The sequence below is a fragment of the Strigops habroptila genome, chromosome 1, assembly GCF_004027225.2.
Source record: "Strigops habroptila isolate Jane chromosome 1, bStrHab1.2.pri, whole genome shotgun sequence".
NCBI classification, from domain to species: Eukaryota; Metazoa; Chordata; class Aves; order Psittaciformes; family Psittacidae; genus Strigops; species Strigops habroptila.
The window spans coordinates 130,364,749-130,381,085 of record NC_044277.2 but is presented as its reverse complement, the minus strand read 5'-3'; the positions used below and the strand labels follow the sequence as shown (position 1 = coordinate 130,381,085).

The window sequence follows — 16,337 nt, the reverse complement described above, 5'->3', positions numbered from 1 at the left end:
TTAAGGAAAAAATTGATTAGCAGTACATTCTGAGATACATTTTGTGCTAGATAGTAAGCGTAACAGGTTTTGCTAATAGAAATTTGTGAGGAAATTACAGAGCAGCCCGAGTGAATCTATTCTTCACCTTGCTCCCATTTTAGCACTGCTTCATCTAGAGGAATGTAATTGCTTTTGTTCCTTTCACTGTTTATGTTTCCTGTTCAGTTTAGTAAGTCACCTAGCTTAGAAAACCTTTATCTACCTTGTTTCCAAAGAAACCTTTTGTATCTAAATCATGTTCAGATCATAAGCCCGTAATGGATTTCAAATTGCTCTTTTTATAGCCTATTGATTTTTCTTTCTATTACGCAAATGGTTTTGTAGGACCCTTCTCTGAATCACAAAGCTTACAGAGATGCATTCAAGAAAATGAAATCTCCGAAAATCCCCTTCATGCCCTTACTTCTGAAAGGTAATGTTAAAGCCTGGCTGCTCTTCTTCGTTGTGGTTATTTAAAATAAGTGTAAGGTGATTTTTCCTTCAGCTGGCCTTATGATAACCATGTGGCACATATAGTGGTATCTACAAGATAGCATTTGATCTGGATAATAAGTATCTGCCTTTTATGACAGGGGGAAGATGGCAATTTTCACATAGGTTTTCAGTACCTTCCTGTCAGGTGTGGATAGAGCAGTGTGCCATTGCTTTGGCCGCGTCCTCTTCAGTGGAGAAGCAAGACCTTGCAACCCCTGAACAGGGCTGCCCAGCTGTGCTGGCTGCACCTATGGAAGCAGCCTCGGTCATGCTGCTGTTCTGTGATGCTTGCCATGCCTCGACCAGGTGAACCTACCCCTTGACACCCTAAAGGCGGAACCTGCCCTGTCTTTCTGTCCTGAGAGTAGGGTTTTTCAAGTCTTTTATAGGTCTGAAAGAGATAAATAAAATCTTATTAAAAAATTATTTTTACAAAATTATTAAAATAAAATACAACTACATGCTTAATGCAGTGAGCTGGGCAGCTAATTAAATGGCAGGCATTTCAAATATTCTCTTGTCTTGGAATCATTAATTATTAATTGCTTTGTCTTTGAATGTCTTTGAACATGGCAAATCCATTTAATTATTCCTGTATTCCGAAAGTGTTCTCTTTAGGCTGTTTATTCCAACCTGCTGCTGCTGCTATGAGTTTAAAATGTTTGAAGACAGTTCTCCAGATCAGTTGGTGACAGTTCAGGAGTCATCAGGCACTTCCCCTCTTCACACACATCAAAGGAGTTTGCATTAATTCAGATGGATACAATTACCACGGCTTCTCAATAGTTTTTTAAGTGTTCTCGAGTATGTCTTGCCTGCAAACAAAAGACAGCAAACATAAACAAGTAACTTGTAGCAATGATATTTGCACAGCAGTACAATATGTTGTATTAGAACATGCACGTAAGCAGAATTTATGACTCTAAAATGTATTGGAGATAGCAAGGAGACTTTGCAAATTAATACGGTAATTTTCTTCAGTACAGCAATCCATAAGGAGATGTTGCCAAGGTTGGTAATTCCCAAAGTATCGCACAGTACCTAGGACTTTCTTCCATGTCAAGCATATTTATATTAACGCTATTTCCAAGACCAGTAAAATAAGCATGGGTAGCATAGAAATCATTAGTAACTCAACAAATTAATGTGTTTCAGCACAAGACAAACAAGACTTGCTTCAAGACAAAACTGAAAATCATGAATAACCTTTCTTTGATTATGAAAAATAACTTTGCAGTGTTCTTTTAAAGTTAATTAAATTTAAATGCAGAGCTCTCTTACAGTATACAGGCTCAGCTTTGGAAAATCAGGCAGATTTTTCAAACGTGTAATAGAACACCATGATGTACTCTTACAACCGAGCTCAGATGCAATTTTCTGCTCCACTGAATTTATCTAGACTCTTAGTTGTGGCTGCAAATTAGATTTCTATTCCTTCCACCCTCAGAGATATACACATTGCTGTCATTAACTTAAAAAGCTCTGTGGAAATTTCTGCTTCCGGTGTAAGTTTTTTGTTAGAAGAGACGTTTTTAACCGCAGTGATACAGAGACAAGTAATGCGTGTGTCCTGAAGCCATTTCCTTTCCCTGTCCCTTTCCCTGGCTGCCCCAAAGCAGCCCAGTAGAGGAGGTGTAGAGGGTCCTGCTCCTTTCTTTCCTCCTGCATAGTGCTTGCCCCACTTGCTCAGGAGTGTGGGCTGGGCTTGGTGTGCCCATGCTGGCATCTTGTCTGCCCGACGCAGACCCCAGCCCAGCAGCTCTGGGGTCACAGGAGCTTTCCATCACTCCCCACAGAGCTCTGCCTAATGAGTCCAAGCCCCAGGTTTCCACCAGCATGTGAAGCCATTAACATTTCCATTCGGAGCAATTACAAAATGCCCCTCAGGCCCAGCATGAGTCTTTGAAACAAAAGGAAATAAATCAGGTTGGCTGTTAGCGGGGAGGATGAAGGTGGGTGGGGGGTTACAAAGCAAACCCCAGCATCAGCTGCAGGGGTGTTGTAAAGTCCCCTGAAACTTGGAGGACCAAGTGGGTATCAGAGGGAGTCCTAGAGATGAGGTTGGCACCTCTGCTGAGAAGGAGATGTTTCCCATTTACTATGTGTCATTTGCCTGCTGGCAGGCACAGCTGTGACTTTTAAGAAGCAATGGTATTAGAGTACTGTCTCATTGCAGTAGTGCTGTCTCCTCCTGGTACTCCTGGGGGCCTGCACATCCGGGAGAGAGCTGATAGGGGCACGACTGGGGATGCTCCTGGTATCAAGTAGTATCTGAGTATTGATACTCCTAGTATCCGAGTATTTTCAGTAACCAGGAGGATGTATTACTGGAGTCAGAGCTTCAGTCCCCATGGGGAAATCTGTCCATGTCCCTGGTGCTTCGTGTCCAAGATAGGTCTCACTTTGTGTCCTAAATGGAGAAAATGACCTCAAGCTACTGTTTTAATTGTAATCTTAATTTAGCAACATTTGTTTTGTTTTGCCTGATATTCCTTCCCCTCCCCCCCCCCCCCAGTTCATTGCACTGTGTTCATTTCCCTTCCAGGAGCCAAATATAAACCTTTTCCTCTCACTGACCTTTTTGTTGCCTTTGCAAAATCTCTCCTACAACACTATGGTGGTTCTTCCCTAGCCATAATGCTTATTTCAAGGCTTTGAACTTCAGTTCAGTGGCTTGTGTTTAACCTCCCTGGCTGGCCGCTGCTGTATTCCTTTGTCTCTGAGGGGGACTTCAGAGTCATCGTGTCCCACAGAGAGAAATGAAGGGGTGTCAGAGTCTACTCCAGCATCTGGTAGCTGTGTCCCCATGGAGCTCTGGGCTCAGGGACTGGCCAGTCTCAGCTGGGGCTATATTTACATAGTGTTGTTATCCGGTAATCTCTGCATGTCATCATTATACCAGGCTTTTGTTCTGCTGTTATAAGGCATTGTGTCAGTCCTTAATGGGATACTTTCCTCTTAATTTTTTTTTTGTTGCTGTTTATTAATTTTATTTCTTTGTATTAAACAACAAAGCCATGAAAAGTAATTCTTTTTCCTTTATCTTTTTTTTTTTTTTTTTCAGACGTAACATTCATCCATGAAGGAAATAAAACTTTTCTGGATAACCTTGTTAACTTTGAGAAGCTGGTAAGCTAAATTTGTCCTTCCTGTTTTTCAAAGAGATTCACATTCCCTTTTTCCCTTTCCCTTCCATATCTTGTAAGACTAAAAAGGTTTTCTTCTGGATGAATCAGGGGTAAAAAAGAACAATCAGGATAAAACAGTGAACACTATCTCCCTGCCCTTTTCCTCTGCTCTTCTCACTTCTCACTCCTTCCTCCACTACTTCTGTGTAAAATGGTTAAGCCAATAATGGCCAGCATTACTGCCACACAATCCAACCATTTTTTTTCCTGGTGATATCTCTTCCTTTGCATTGCCTCATAGGCTGTTTGTCCTCAGTTGAGTTCTCCTGCTTTAGCTTTTCCTGAATTGGGTTTCCGTTTTTTTCCCCTCAAGGCACTGAAGAAAAGGTTTCTCTGGTTTAATCACTTGCCACTGGTATGCTAATTCCAGGGGTCTTAAATGAAAGTAAAATTTTTGATCTAGGTTAGTTGATGAAGAAAATAATGCCTGCAATATGAATGAAACTGACTGTAAATACCATTATACTAACATTATGTAGAAGGGCACTTACTGACATTGTATCTTTGGCCACATCTACTCTAGACATCTTATGACACCTACTTTGGCATATTACAGATAGAGGTTTGATTTCTCTAGTTTTCATATTTCATTTCTTTGTTGATAACATTTTTGTAGCACTGAAATCCACAGTTTATATATCTGAGCAGTGGAGGAGTGGAGAAACTTTGAATATTTTTTTTTTGTTGGCCTGGATATTTGATCAAGAAACCAAGATGTTCTTCCCGATTGCTCTAGATGTGCCATGGAACTGTTAGTCCAGATGGCTGTGCCTGGTGAATCGTTCCCAACTATTTTCTCCATGAGTTTGCACTTGTTTGAGAATGAACATGCAAGCATGGACTTATTCATGAATCAGATGTTGAACTTATTTTCACATCCTATCATACTGTATGTTGTCTTTCAACTTGCAAGCAGATGTAGACTTTGACTTTTGAACCTGAGCTTCTCTTTTTGTGTTTTCTATTTGATTTCTGTACCTTTTCTTGTTACAGAGTTACCAAGAACAAGGATTTGCATTTAATGAAAGGTTTTCTGGTCCCAAGTCCATTAACTGTTTAACCTTTAGGTGTTTGCATAAAACTAATTAGCATGTTCTTCTTCATTGCTTCTTGGAAGTACATCCAATTAACATGTAAATTAAACTAGCCGTTGATACACAGTAATTGTTACTAAAATCCCCCCACTGGCCCATATATTTATTTAGTGAGTATGTAGGATCTGATTCTTGTTCCAGTCTTAGTCAGACCTTGTTTGTTTGTTTGTTTGTTGTTTAATCATTTATGTGTTTAATGTATGCTGGGCTTGCTGGCTAAAATTTCCCATCCTTTCTGTCACCACTGTGTCTCCAGAGGCAGTGGCAGCTTTGCTAATTGACTTCAGTGAGCCAGGATTTCACCTTTTCCATGCAAATGGATAATGGGCATTTTAAATGGCAGGGGGGAGAGTCTGAGGTGATGATGCTGGAGTGAGGGTTGTTCAGATTGACACTTCCTCCAAATTATTAGTCAGATCACACCCTCAGGAACATGCTGTCTCACAGAGCCCTGAATACATATGAATGCAGGCAATAGTGAAAGCTTAGGAAGTAGGGGCTTAGGAGAGATTTAAATATGAGTGTAGCGGAAACTCAGGCAGCACATGTATTACACTGGTTCATTTGGATGCTAAGGCGTTTAGTCAATGGGCATGAACTTACCAACAAGATGCATCGCACATGGTCACGTATACATCAGTTTATGTTTCTTTTCTCATAAGGGCTTTGTTGCAAGGAAGAATGTCTTCCTTGGTGTTCTGTACTGGATGCTGAGCATTTTCTGGCCTCTGCTGAGAAAAAGTAGGATTGATATTGACTCCTGCTTGGTTTGGATCAAGCCACTGAACCTCACCTGCAAATTTGCAGTTGCAGAAAAGAAGAAAAGAACTATTCTACCATTGCAGATTACTGCTTAGGGGAAGGAACTTACTGTCGTAAATGCATATAATTTCTACTTATGAATTTCAAAGCAAAGATGTGTGTCTCTGTTTGGATCAGTATTTTGAAATATTTCATTTCTTATTAAATATCTCACCTGAAGGAGACCTTTTCAGTCCAAATCATTGTTTTTTTCTAACTGTATCAGCTGGTTTAATACAAGATATTCTCTCTCCCTAAATTCCTGCTTGTTTTATGGTGTTAGACCATCGTGGCCTCAACAATCCTATTTGGCTGAACTTGATTTGACATGACATGATTGCAGTGAAGAGAAAGTTAATTCAAAATATAAAGAAAGGAATTTGCAAAGAGAAGAAAGTGAAACAATCTTTTGTCTTAGGAATATTACCTAAGTTGAGCTGAAGTTGAAGGGATTGCAGTGGTTTATTTAACTCCGTGGTGGGTAAACTCTAGATAGTGTTAGATCAGTATTTAGTACCATACCCACTTTCTCAGCTAAATCTGAAGGAATGAATGAAAATATGGTATTATACTGTTGCATCTCAAGATATTTCCATGACATTTACTGAGCTGATTCACTGAAATGTGGCTTCTTCAGGTTCTTTTCTCCAGTCAGCCATCACCCATATCTTGGCAATGACGCGTCTTAGCCACACTCCAGCAAACTCAAATACAGCTCAATGGCCATTAGCAGTTTAGATAACACCTTCTAACCTAGTGCCTTCAGCTATAAGGGCTGTGTATATGCATCTGAAAGTTCTCAACCCACACCCCCCAAATATCTGTGCAACTCCCAAGCCTGAGTTTTTGCTGTCCTCAGTTAAAGGAGTGCTAATGATCCTAGGTAGCTGGCAGGCTAAAAGGCCGCGAGAAATGTGTGTTACTCATCACAGTAAGGGTATGCAAGCACCTGCTGAAAGAGTCAGAAAGTAGCATTTGTTTTGCAGATGAATTGGCTGATTCTGTATATTACAGTTGGATCCCAGAGAGTTGAAAACACAGAGAGAAGTGCCTAATTAGGCTACTAAAAGTCCAGGGAACTTGGTATTCTGCTTTAAGAGAGTGTTACACAAAGAGATTCTTCCGTTGCCAGAGCATCACCTTCAGGTGATGGATCCCCACACTTGACTACAATGGAGAAACAGCAAGGAATGACAGTGTGTGAGATACTGGCCTCTCTTTCTTCTAAAAGCCAAATGCAGAGCATATCAGCTGGAAAAGATCATAGCAGCAGCTCTGGTGGAACTTTAGCTCTCCCAGTACTCACAGTATTGATCATGAAATCTAGATCTCATTAGAACTTCATTATAATCAGTGCAAGGACATAAGCACAAGAAATTGCATGATATCATGGCAAATGAAGCACAGCGGGTAACCAGAACAGTTATTTTGATTCACTGATTAAAGGAATATGAAGTTTCTGTTAAACGTGATAAGCTTTTCTGTGGAGGAGCCTTGTAAGCCACTCCCAGACCGTTGAGAGAGCTGTTCTGTGTCATTCTGATCTTAAACATACTCTGCTCAAGACATTTAATCCTTTCCTTCTCTGATTATTTTTGAGAGAGTTGTGAGAAGAGCATCAGCTGTTTGCATGAGCTATTAAATCATTCCTGCTAACTGCAAATTGCTTAAATTACTAGATTTGGTGAAGAGTTGCCACAGAAAGCAGTCAAAGAAAGAAAAGTAATGCCTCATGAACTTTGTGAGCGACATCTAGTGAAAATTAGCACACTGCACTGATTTATAGTGAACAATTCCAGTTCTCGTAAGTTTAAGACCTGAGCCGGGATGAGAAACCAAACTTAAACCTTTTATTTTCTATGCTTAATCTGTGTGAACATCCAATATCTGTGTTAGCACCAGCTTTTCTTAGCACAGTATACATACAGTATAGTCTTATTTGGTACATGTCTGCAGAGGTGTCAGGGTGCTTGCTCTACAGCATTTAGGCTATGGGCTGGGGAATTTTTTGTGTTGGTTATCATACTGCAGAAAACTGCCTAGCCGTTACTGGTGCCTGATTGTGCTAGGCATTAGATAAGTATGCTGCTGTAGGCTTTCAGTTTAATGAAAGTCACAGGAACAAAAATAAGCAACTGTTTGGCAATTTTTCATTACCACTTTCCATGGGTTCTTAGGCAGTTGTTCTCATTTAATCTGTGTGATATCAATAAGGACCTTCTAAACTAACCCTGTTTCGTCATATATTATCACTAAGACAAAGAGCAAAGTCTCTCTCCTGCTGTCTTCATTTTCTACCTTACTACTGTTGTTTTTTGCTGTACAATGTAGGCAAGGAGATTTTTTTTTTCAGGTTTTTCTAATGCCAGAATCCATCTCAGATTTTTGCACTAATGTTTTGTATCTTGTCTTTGCAGCACATGATTGCAGATACTGTTCGGTCATTGAGACATTGCAGAAATAACCAGTTTGGTGAGTAGCCAAAATTTGCTACTTATTTTGCCTTTGTACAGCCTTGAGGTTTTGGGGGTTTTTCTGCTTTTTTTCCACAGGTTTACTACAGCAGGAAAACATGGTCGACAATTATTTAACTAATTGGCAAGAGGGGCTGTCATTGTTGGAAGGTCCACATAGCAGAAACCACAGTTGGATGGAGTTTTGCTTTACAAAATATCTGTAGAAACAGCTTCCAAATTCTTTACAGGTTATTTTCATGCAAAAATTATCACCTCTTCAGAATACCATGTTAAGATCTGTGCCAGCTGCACTTAATCAGGGAGGCCTGTGGTGTATGCTCTGTTTTTCACTTTCCTAGTCATAACCAAGTTAGCTCAGTCCCCTGCTACTCTGTATGTTTTGGTAGTGGATTCACAGCTGTCTTGGCTTCCAGTAGCTAAAAGATGGTATTCATCACCAGAGCTTTTCACCTGGCTTTTCACCAAGAGCAATTATTTGCTTAGTTTGGGTTCTTAAGGACATTTCACAAAATGGTAGAAGTCTTGAAGATACCAAGATCTTGTGGGTTTTGTCAAAGTATTTGACTAGGTAGAAAAGAGCGAGTTGTGTTAGTACCTCTGCTAATAGAGTTGTGCCTGCTTTAGACACTGAAGGATCTATGCACGAATGCCTCAGCTGCACAAAAGACTTTTTTTTCTGTGTTTCCACCTTCTAAGCCACCAGAGAATCCAACCCTAAGGGACCATGCCAGAAGACCCCAGCTCACTTTGTTCTGCTCCTCACAGAGGAGAAACCTTGTTTGTCTCCTTCTCAGCGTTTCTCATTCTCTGCAGAGAGATTAAACACAGGAAGGGCACAAACACAACACTGCTTTAGGAAGTGGTTGGTTTTTAAGCCAAACCCACTAAACATGTCATTTATTGAGGCCACTAAAACTTCTTTTCCAAAGAGAACAGAACTGTGCTGTAGCCTTGGGGGGAAATAGAAAGAGTTTGAATTGCTTCTTTTTTTGAGCTGAATTTTCAGCAGCTCTCAACATGGACTCCCACAAAAAGAATAATGATAATAATAATTTTGTATATAAATACATGTACCTTGGAGAATGATAGGTACTGTTAAAGAGCTTTGCTGAACATTTGTTCAGAATTACCATATGTCTGTACAGTCTATTTTTCAAACAAAGGCTGCTCAGTATTATGGTTCTTGTGTTATTTTGAAATACATATGTATGCGAGAGGGAGAAAAACGTGCCTTTTGTTTTTATTCTGTTAAACAAGACAGTGAAGGAAATAGTGACTAATCCAAACAATGCCTCCGTAAGTTAGCATGTCTCTTATTTGGTGTTATAAAATGTAGCATTGGTTCCTTTTAATGACGTGAAATTTTTTTGCAGCTTCTCTGCAATCTTTCATCCCATTTTTGCCTTTTTTTTCCCAAGTGGTTTTGTAAGTGTTGCAACATAAATCTAAGGTTAATACCTGAGATTTATCATATAATCTGATAGTTTGAAGTACGTGATTGTTATTTTATTTTACCACAGACTTGATTTATTGTGAAGCTGGCATTTAAAAAGCAGCTTATACAGACATCCCTGTAGGCACTATTTTTTTGTTAAATTCATTTAGGCATGAAATGAATTCACTGAATATTTATTGAGACTTTATGGACAGTTGCCTTTTCTAGTGGGCTTATTTTGCCCTCAGGAATGTGAATCTTTCTACTGCATCAATTCCCAGATTGGCCTAAGAGCAGCAGACGTCTCACTGTAGGAAAGAATTCGAACAAAACTAAGCAAGGAATATTATTATTGTTTATGAACTGTATGATGTGTATTAAACTTAAGAAACTGATTTGGTTCCAAGCCAGGCTGAAATGCCTTTTTAATAGAAATAGCACTTTTATACCTTAAATCCTGAAAACAAATAATAGGATTTCCAAAACCAGGCAAAGCAGCCTGAGAAAATAACATAATTAAAGCTTTTGTCATTTCAGGTGTTAATGAGAAATACAAATGTGTTTTCAGTACATTCAGCACCGCTGCTGGGATTCTATTCCCTCAAAACAAAAAGGTCATCTCTGTATCCCAAAACAAATTCATCATGTCCTGTTCTCTCCTACGTTTCTCAGGTTAGATAGCTGCTCAGAAATACCTCTTAAAAATAGCTGCCCAGGAGCCACATTAGCAGCCGGACACAGAACCGGACACATTGACGTCCCACGTTACCCACGGAGCAAACGAGTGGGATGGTTGTTTCCTGGAAAGCTTCTTGTGTAGCTGGAGAGTGTGGAGAAAGGATGATAATATAAAAAAGGAGAGGGAGGGAGTGTGGGGGTTAAGCTGATTGGTTCAGGGAATTTTGAGGGGTTTTCTTCTTTTATTTAGGATAATGTTATTTAAAATTCCTTGAGGACATGGGCTAGGATGGAGCTCTCCAACCTTCACTTGTTTGTCAGCAGTTGGCAATGTGTGGGAAACATTGCTTTCTCTGCCTGTCTTGATGGGTCTGGTGGCCATGGTTTTAGCTTTTACTTTTGCACGTCTGCTGGTCACCAGCCATGCTGGAGGGCTTCACAGGCAGCGAGTTCCCACAAGCCAATGTTGGGCATAAAGCTTGTAACAGAAAACATCTGCTATCATCCCAGCCACCCTTCAATTTGTCTGTTACACAGCTAATTCCTCTTGCCATGTAAACTCCCATGAAATGACAGCATGACTCTCGTCTCTGTTACTAGATCAGAAATCAAAAGCAGAACAGATCAAAAGGCAGGGGCCTGTCAGAGCAGCTTTGAAGAGCTTTCATGTCCGTCTGCTCCACTGTCACCTTTCACCTGCTCTGAAGGAAATTATCCGGGGCCTGCTGTCTTGTGTACTTGTGCTGAGGTTGTTTAAAAGTTACAGGCTGGGCCACCCACCCCTGCTGAAGGTCCCATTGTGCTGCCAGACTGGCACAAAGAAAACTTTGAACCACCCTTACAGGGGGCAGGCTGCCTGTACTGCCAGCAGGAATAAATCTTCCAGTTGGGAAGAGTCATCTTCTTCCAGTCCACTTGTCCCTCCTTTGTGCATGCTGGCTGCCCAGCATTGCCTCCTTCTTTCTTTCTTCTCCACTTCTCTGTATCTAGCTGTTTCTTCGTGCATTGCGCTTAAAACAGCAAGTCCTTTGGCTCACTGGCTGTCTTTCTTGTGACTGTCTAGCACCTGACAGGCTGGCACACCAGGGACTTTGTAACGCACAGGACAGAGAAGCAGGCAAGGCATGGCTTTCTGATCCATCCCCTTTCTTCTGTCTTGCAGGCAATGAAGTTCCTTCAAAAGAGCATCACGAGCTGAAGCCATATGTCCATCACCTGCATGTCATTGACAACCAGCAAGCTCTGTTTGAGCTTTCTCACAGGATAGAGCCGCGAGTGTGAGCGTACACAGCTTCATATAACCTTGTAACTGCAGCACTTTGAATTAAGTGAACGTTTATGCCAAGCATGTTGCTTCCCTATATAAGAACAGTTTACTGAGTTTTATCAGTAGCTCACACAACATGCACAGGAAAATCAGGCAAGAGCCAGCAAAGGAGCTGCTCACGGAGTTGCAGGGTGAGCTTGGTGCCATCCCCGCTGGTCACCAGCACCGGAGGGAGCGCAAAATGCGAAGCAGCATCCTTTGAGCTCAGGAGCTTGGTTTCTGTGAAAATATTGTTTGGTCCAGTGTAGCTTTCAATGCAGATTCTGACAGTATTAGGTGAAAGGAATGGTCATGTCACAGCAGCAAAACATTTCAGCAAGCAACATGCCGCAAGGGGATTGATTCTCAATTCACCACAGTACGTACTTCACTAATTCAAGGCTGCCAAAGTATTGTTGCCAAAAATACTGGGCAATCCATGCAGCTCCCCTGAGTCCACTGGAGCATCTTATTTGAGGTAAATGCTGACAACAAAGAATGAGAATATAAAAGACAGCACACCAGATGAAACTCAAGAGTGTGTCGTAAGTGAAGGTCAGCAGTAAACAACAGTTCACACTGCTATGGCCCCTTAAGAATCTGCTTTATAAAACACACTGAAAGAGCTGATCCACTTTTGTTGCAATTTATGGACACAATTGTTTGTACACTGAAAACATGTTATTTTCTTCCTTTTCAGTTATCTGAGATTTAGTGCCAGCTCCTGCAGTTAATGTGTTGTAAATTATTATACTGGGAGCTTTGTTTTCTGCTTGGATTACAGCCTCCTTGGTGTCTACTCAGAGGCAATGCCTAGATCCACCTACATTTCTAATTCACCTCCTGGAAATACTGTTTCAGGAGGTAAAATTTCACCTAACTTGCACATGCGTCTAGTTTTTAAAGAATGAAAGGGTACACCTTACAGGGTACCAGTGTAATTACCTGGATACGCACTGGGCTCTCAGCATCACAGTCCTTTTACTGCTTCTGTCCCTCTCACACCCCTCCCCATGCCAATTCTCATATAGCTAAAAGTACTACTTCTGGGCATGTACTGAGGCAGCATTTCTCAAGTCTTGTCTACAGCTGACCTACATCTAAGCATCACCATCACTGTAGCTCTGGTTTTCAGTGCTAAGAAGTTGCCCTGAAATAATCTAGTGAATGCCAGAGGCAATGTGCTATGCAGCGTGGCATGTGTTTGTACACTGACTTATGGCAACAATCCCTTTGCAGAGCAGGGAGGATACATTGCATTGCTTGCCCATCTCTATTGTATGTTTTCCACATGAGGAAGACTTTCAAGAAAATGCTCCTTTACTGAAATGCGGGAATACTGAAGTAGCATGCTCTTCATAATTGTGTTATCTCTGGTTTAAAGGGATTAAAAAAGAAACAGCTTTAACAAGTAGTCTGTGGGGGAATCTGTAGAATGCATTTGGTTTTCCCATCTGTGAAATACTGTATAGATCTATTGTAAAGGAAACAGATGTTTCAGAAATGTATTTGCTTGTACTTTGTTATTATTAAATACTATAAGATATTTTCTTTTTTTTTTCCTTTTTTTTTTTTTTTTTTTAGAAAAAACATCTTTTTACCCAGTAAAAAGAAAAAAAATAAACTCTTGCTGGCCATGGAGTAAAAATTTCCTATGTTTTTCTGTAGATGTGACTGCACATAATGTAAATAACTCTTTTGTGCAAACAGCCCAAAACTGTTCAGATGAGGATACAAGCTGCGGTGGGCTCCTTTTTGCAGTGTAAGAACACAAACCAGATAGAATTTGCTGCTTGTGTTATTGCAGTTCTTCTGGCTACAGCACTCACCGAATTCCCACCCTAGCTGCATTACCTGGATGGTTTGCTTGGTTTTGAGCTCCCCCTTGTGAAATCCTTTCTTTTTACTGTGGCATTATTTTTTGGAACCTATATGTAGACCAGCCTGCATGCTTCAGCTCATATGGTGTAACACTCTAGTCCACAAGTTGTTCTTGATCTAGTTGAAGATATCTCTGCTCATTGCAGGGGAGTTGGACTAGATGAGCTTTGAGGTCATCCTTCCAACTCAAATTATCCTATGACTCTATGATTCTCTTGAAATCAGGGAGAGGGAGCATAGGAAGGTATTCAGGGTGAGAAAGCGGAGCTGTTTCTCTGTTCACTGCATTTGACTCTGTGATAGTTTTGGTAGTTACCACTGATGAAGCAGCAGCAGTGCCAGAGAAGAATGAAAGACAAGGAAATGAAAGAAGGGGAAAAAAAGAGAAAAACAGGAGAGGAAAAATTGCTTTGTGCTCTGGCTTTGATCTGAAAACGTGCTAGAGACCCCTTGAAGACTCCTCATTGCCAGTTAAAAATGGCTGAAGTGGATAGATAGTTGTACCATTAGGCTTTGAGCCAGCTGAGGTACTGGCTGTCTGCATTGCTGCAACTTTATACTAAATCAGGTGTTGTCAACTCCTTGCAGCTGGCATAAAACCAGTTTGAAGGCACATAGCCAGCATTAAGCTCATTATCTGTGTTGTGGCTAATTAGACTACTGTTTAAAACTTTACAAACTAATTTTCATAGGGGCCTGTATAAGTCGGATATAAGTTTCTGGTCTGAGGGGCTAATGTGGGTGCATCAGTTTCACATTGAAAATATGGACCTCATAACTGTTACCATAAAGGAAAGGCAAATAGCCCGAATCTGTAGCTAATATGTCTAATAGAAAAAAAAAGCCCTTCAAAGACGTTGTTCAACAGGTAAAGTATTGCAAAGCTGGGCTGCAGACTGGCAAGCAGTTTGAAGATGTGGTAGTTAGGAGGAAGACTAAAATTAAACCCTGTGAATGGGAAGAAGGACATTCTACAGCCTCTGCCAGGGTCCAGTACTGGTGATATTGTGTGATTTTTTTAAAAACCTTCAATAGTGCAATTAGGTTACATAGGATAAAATCCATTTATCTTGTAAGTTCAGTTTATTGCAGTCACACCTGTGGTTAAATAGTCTGCATATTTTATTTAGTAGCTAGGAGGAGTAGTTAGACAGAAGAAAGGAAAAAGCTGGGTCACTTTGTACCTCTTTGATGTGGGATTTTGTTGCATCAAATTTAGATGTTTTGATGACATAGCTTTTCGATTCCAGCCCCATCTTGGACAGCAATAATTTGCATTTGCATGACAGTGGCAAAAAAAAGGTGTTAGCAGAAATAGTAAGACATGCTGCTGTAAAATTACAGAGAAAGATGTATATACTAAACATTTTAGCAGAGTAATATTTATTTGCATAGCCTATTTATTGTCATCTTATACACTGTTAAATACTGGGATGAAGGCAATGAGCTGAGGTAAGAACACCTGCCTGTTCGTTCTCTCTGAGTGCCATAATGCTGTCAGCTTGCATTAAAAGTAATAAAACAGAAAACCCCAAATCAAGGTATTTACCTAACTTCTCAGGGACTACAGCTAGTAGTTATCCACCATTATGAGACCTGGTATGTATGAAATAATCTGATTTACCAGAATCAATGTTGCCAATGTTTTCCTTTTCATATTTCATGCTTGTCTGCCTCTGTATATATTATTGTGTTGTGTATTTATGAGAGCTAGTAAGCAATAATTTATATGTCAAAATGGCCGAGCAATACAAGGTTAAAACTTGTAGAAGTAATTGTTACATTTATCTTGCATTTTCCAGTGTTTTTTAATATTGCTTTTCAAAATATAAAAACTACCTTAATGAAATCTGGGCTCTGTGCCTTCATGCCTATCACATGTACTTATTGTTCCTAACTGGAATATTTTACTTCCAGTCATTCAGTTCTGCGAACCCTCACTGTGCTTACAAGGTGGATGTAAACTCATGTAGAGGCTTAGGAGCCTGACCCCATTCAGAGCTGCCAACCGTCTCCAGTCAGTGGGACTCGCTGGTACCAATGTTTCAGAAGCAGAGATGATGGTAATGGCGTCTCAGCTGTCCCCTGTCATCACAGCACAGTCTAAAAGGGGCCTGGAGCCACCATGAGAAGTCCCAGTGGGAGAGGGGAGGAGTAAATCTATCTTATCTATCTTCATATCACCTGGAGTCTGCTTGTCAGCACTTGATCCTCTTACTGAGCACAGCAAATGCTTTCCCCTGTCATCAGACATCCCTGCCAGTGTGGCTTCCTCTCCCTTCTCTCTGCTGGTCTGCAGCAGGGAAGACAGAGCTCAAGATGAGCTACAAGCACACTGTAATGCAGCTGAAGCTTATCCTGTACTGCCACCCTTTCCACTTGCAAACCCTGGGAACCACTAAGCCAAACCTGGCTATTTCACACAGAAAAAACACTTGATATTTACAGCCTGACATCTGATCAAAGTGCTTTACAAATAGGCAGTACCTAACCCGCACCTTCAATAGTTTTAAGCGTGACCTACAAAGCATTTGTGCCAGTGTTAATGTACAGGTAGGGTGAATTTTAACTGTAATAATTAAAACAGTAGACGCTCAAATTGTTGACACAGCTCTATAATGATATTTAAAGATACCTTGCAGCTAGACATCCTTTTCCAGATCTAGCTGTGCAAGCTGAAGAATTTACAGTCCCAGCTTTTCATCACTGTCTCTTCATTGGTGATCATTGCTCCCCACAGTGTAGTCCAGAAGGAGACCTGGGGAATATCTCCTAACCTGTTGCAGTTAGCTGGATTACTTCCAGCCGCATGTGGCTGCATGCAAGCAGCTCGCTTTGCTCCAAAGTTCTCTCCTTCCATCCATCAGCCTTGCTGGGAAGTTGTCACAAGAAGCTAGAGTGACGATAGCTTTAAGACAATTTGCACACGGGAAAGTGTAGAGCTGAGGACAGCTGCCTTAC

General features: G+C 40.7%; 1 protein-coding gene across 2 annotated transcripts in view; it reads left to right on the top strand.

Moving 5' to 3' along the window:
* Positions 1–15,225, top strand: part of RAPGEF5 (Rap guanine nucleotide exchange factor 5) — a 163,642-nt gene extending 148,417 nt beyond the window's left edge. For both annotated transcript variants that reach the window (XM_030486562.1, XM_030486553.1), the window contains exons 23-26: positions 367–454; positions 3,581–3,645; positions 8,017–8,071; positions 11,352–15,225. In XM_030486562.1, coding sequence (XP_030342422.1) covers positions 367–454; positions 3,581–3,645; positions 8,017–8,071; positions 11,352–11,470 — 327 coding nt within the window. In that variant the 3' untranslated portion in view covers positions 11,471–15,225. The remainder of the gene's footprint in view (positions 1–366; positions 455–3,580; positions 3,646–8,016; positions 8,072–11,351) is intronic.
* The last annotated feature ends 1,112 nt before the right edge of the window (positions 15,226–16,337 follow it).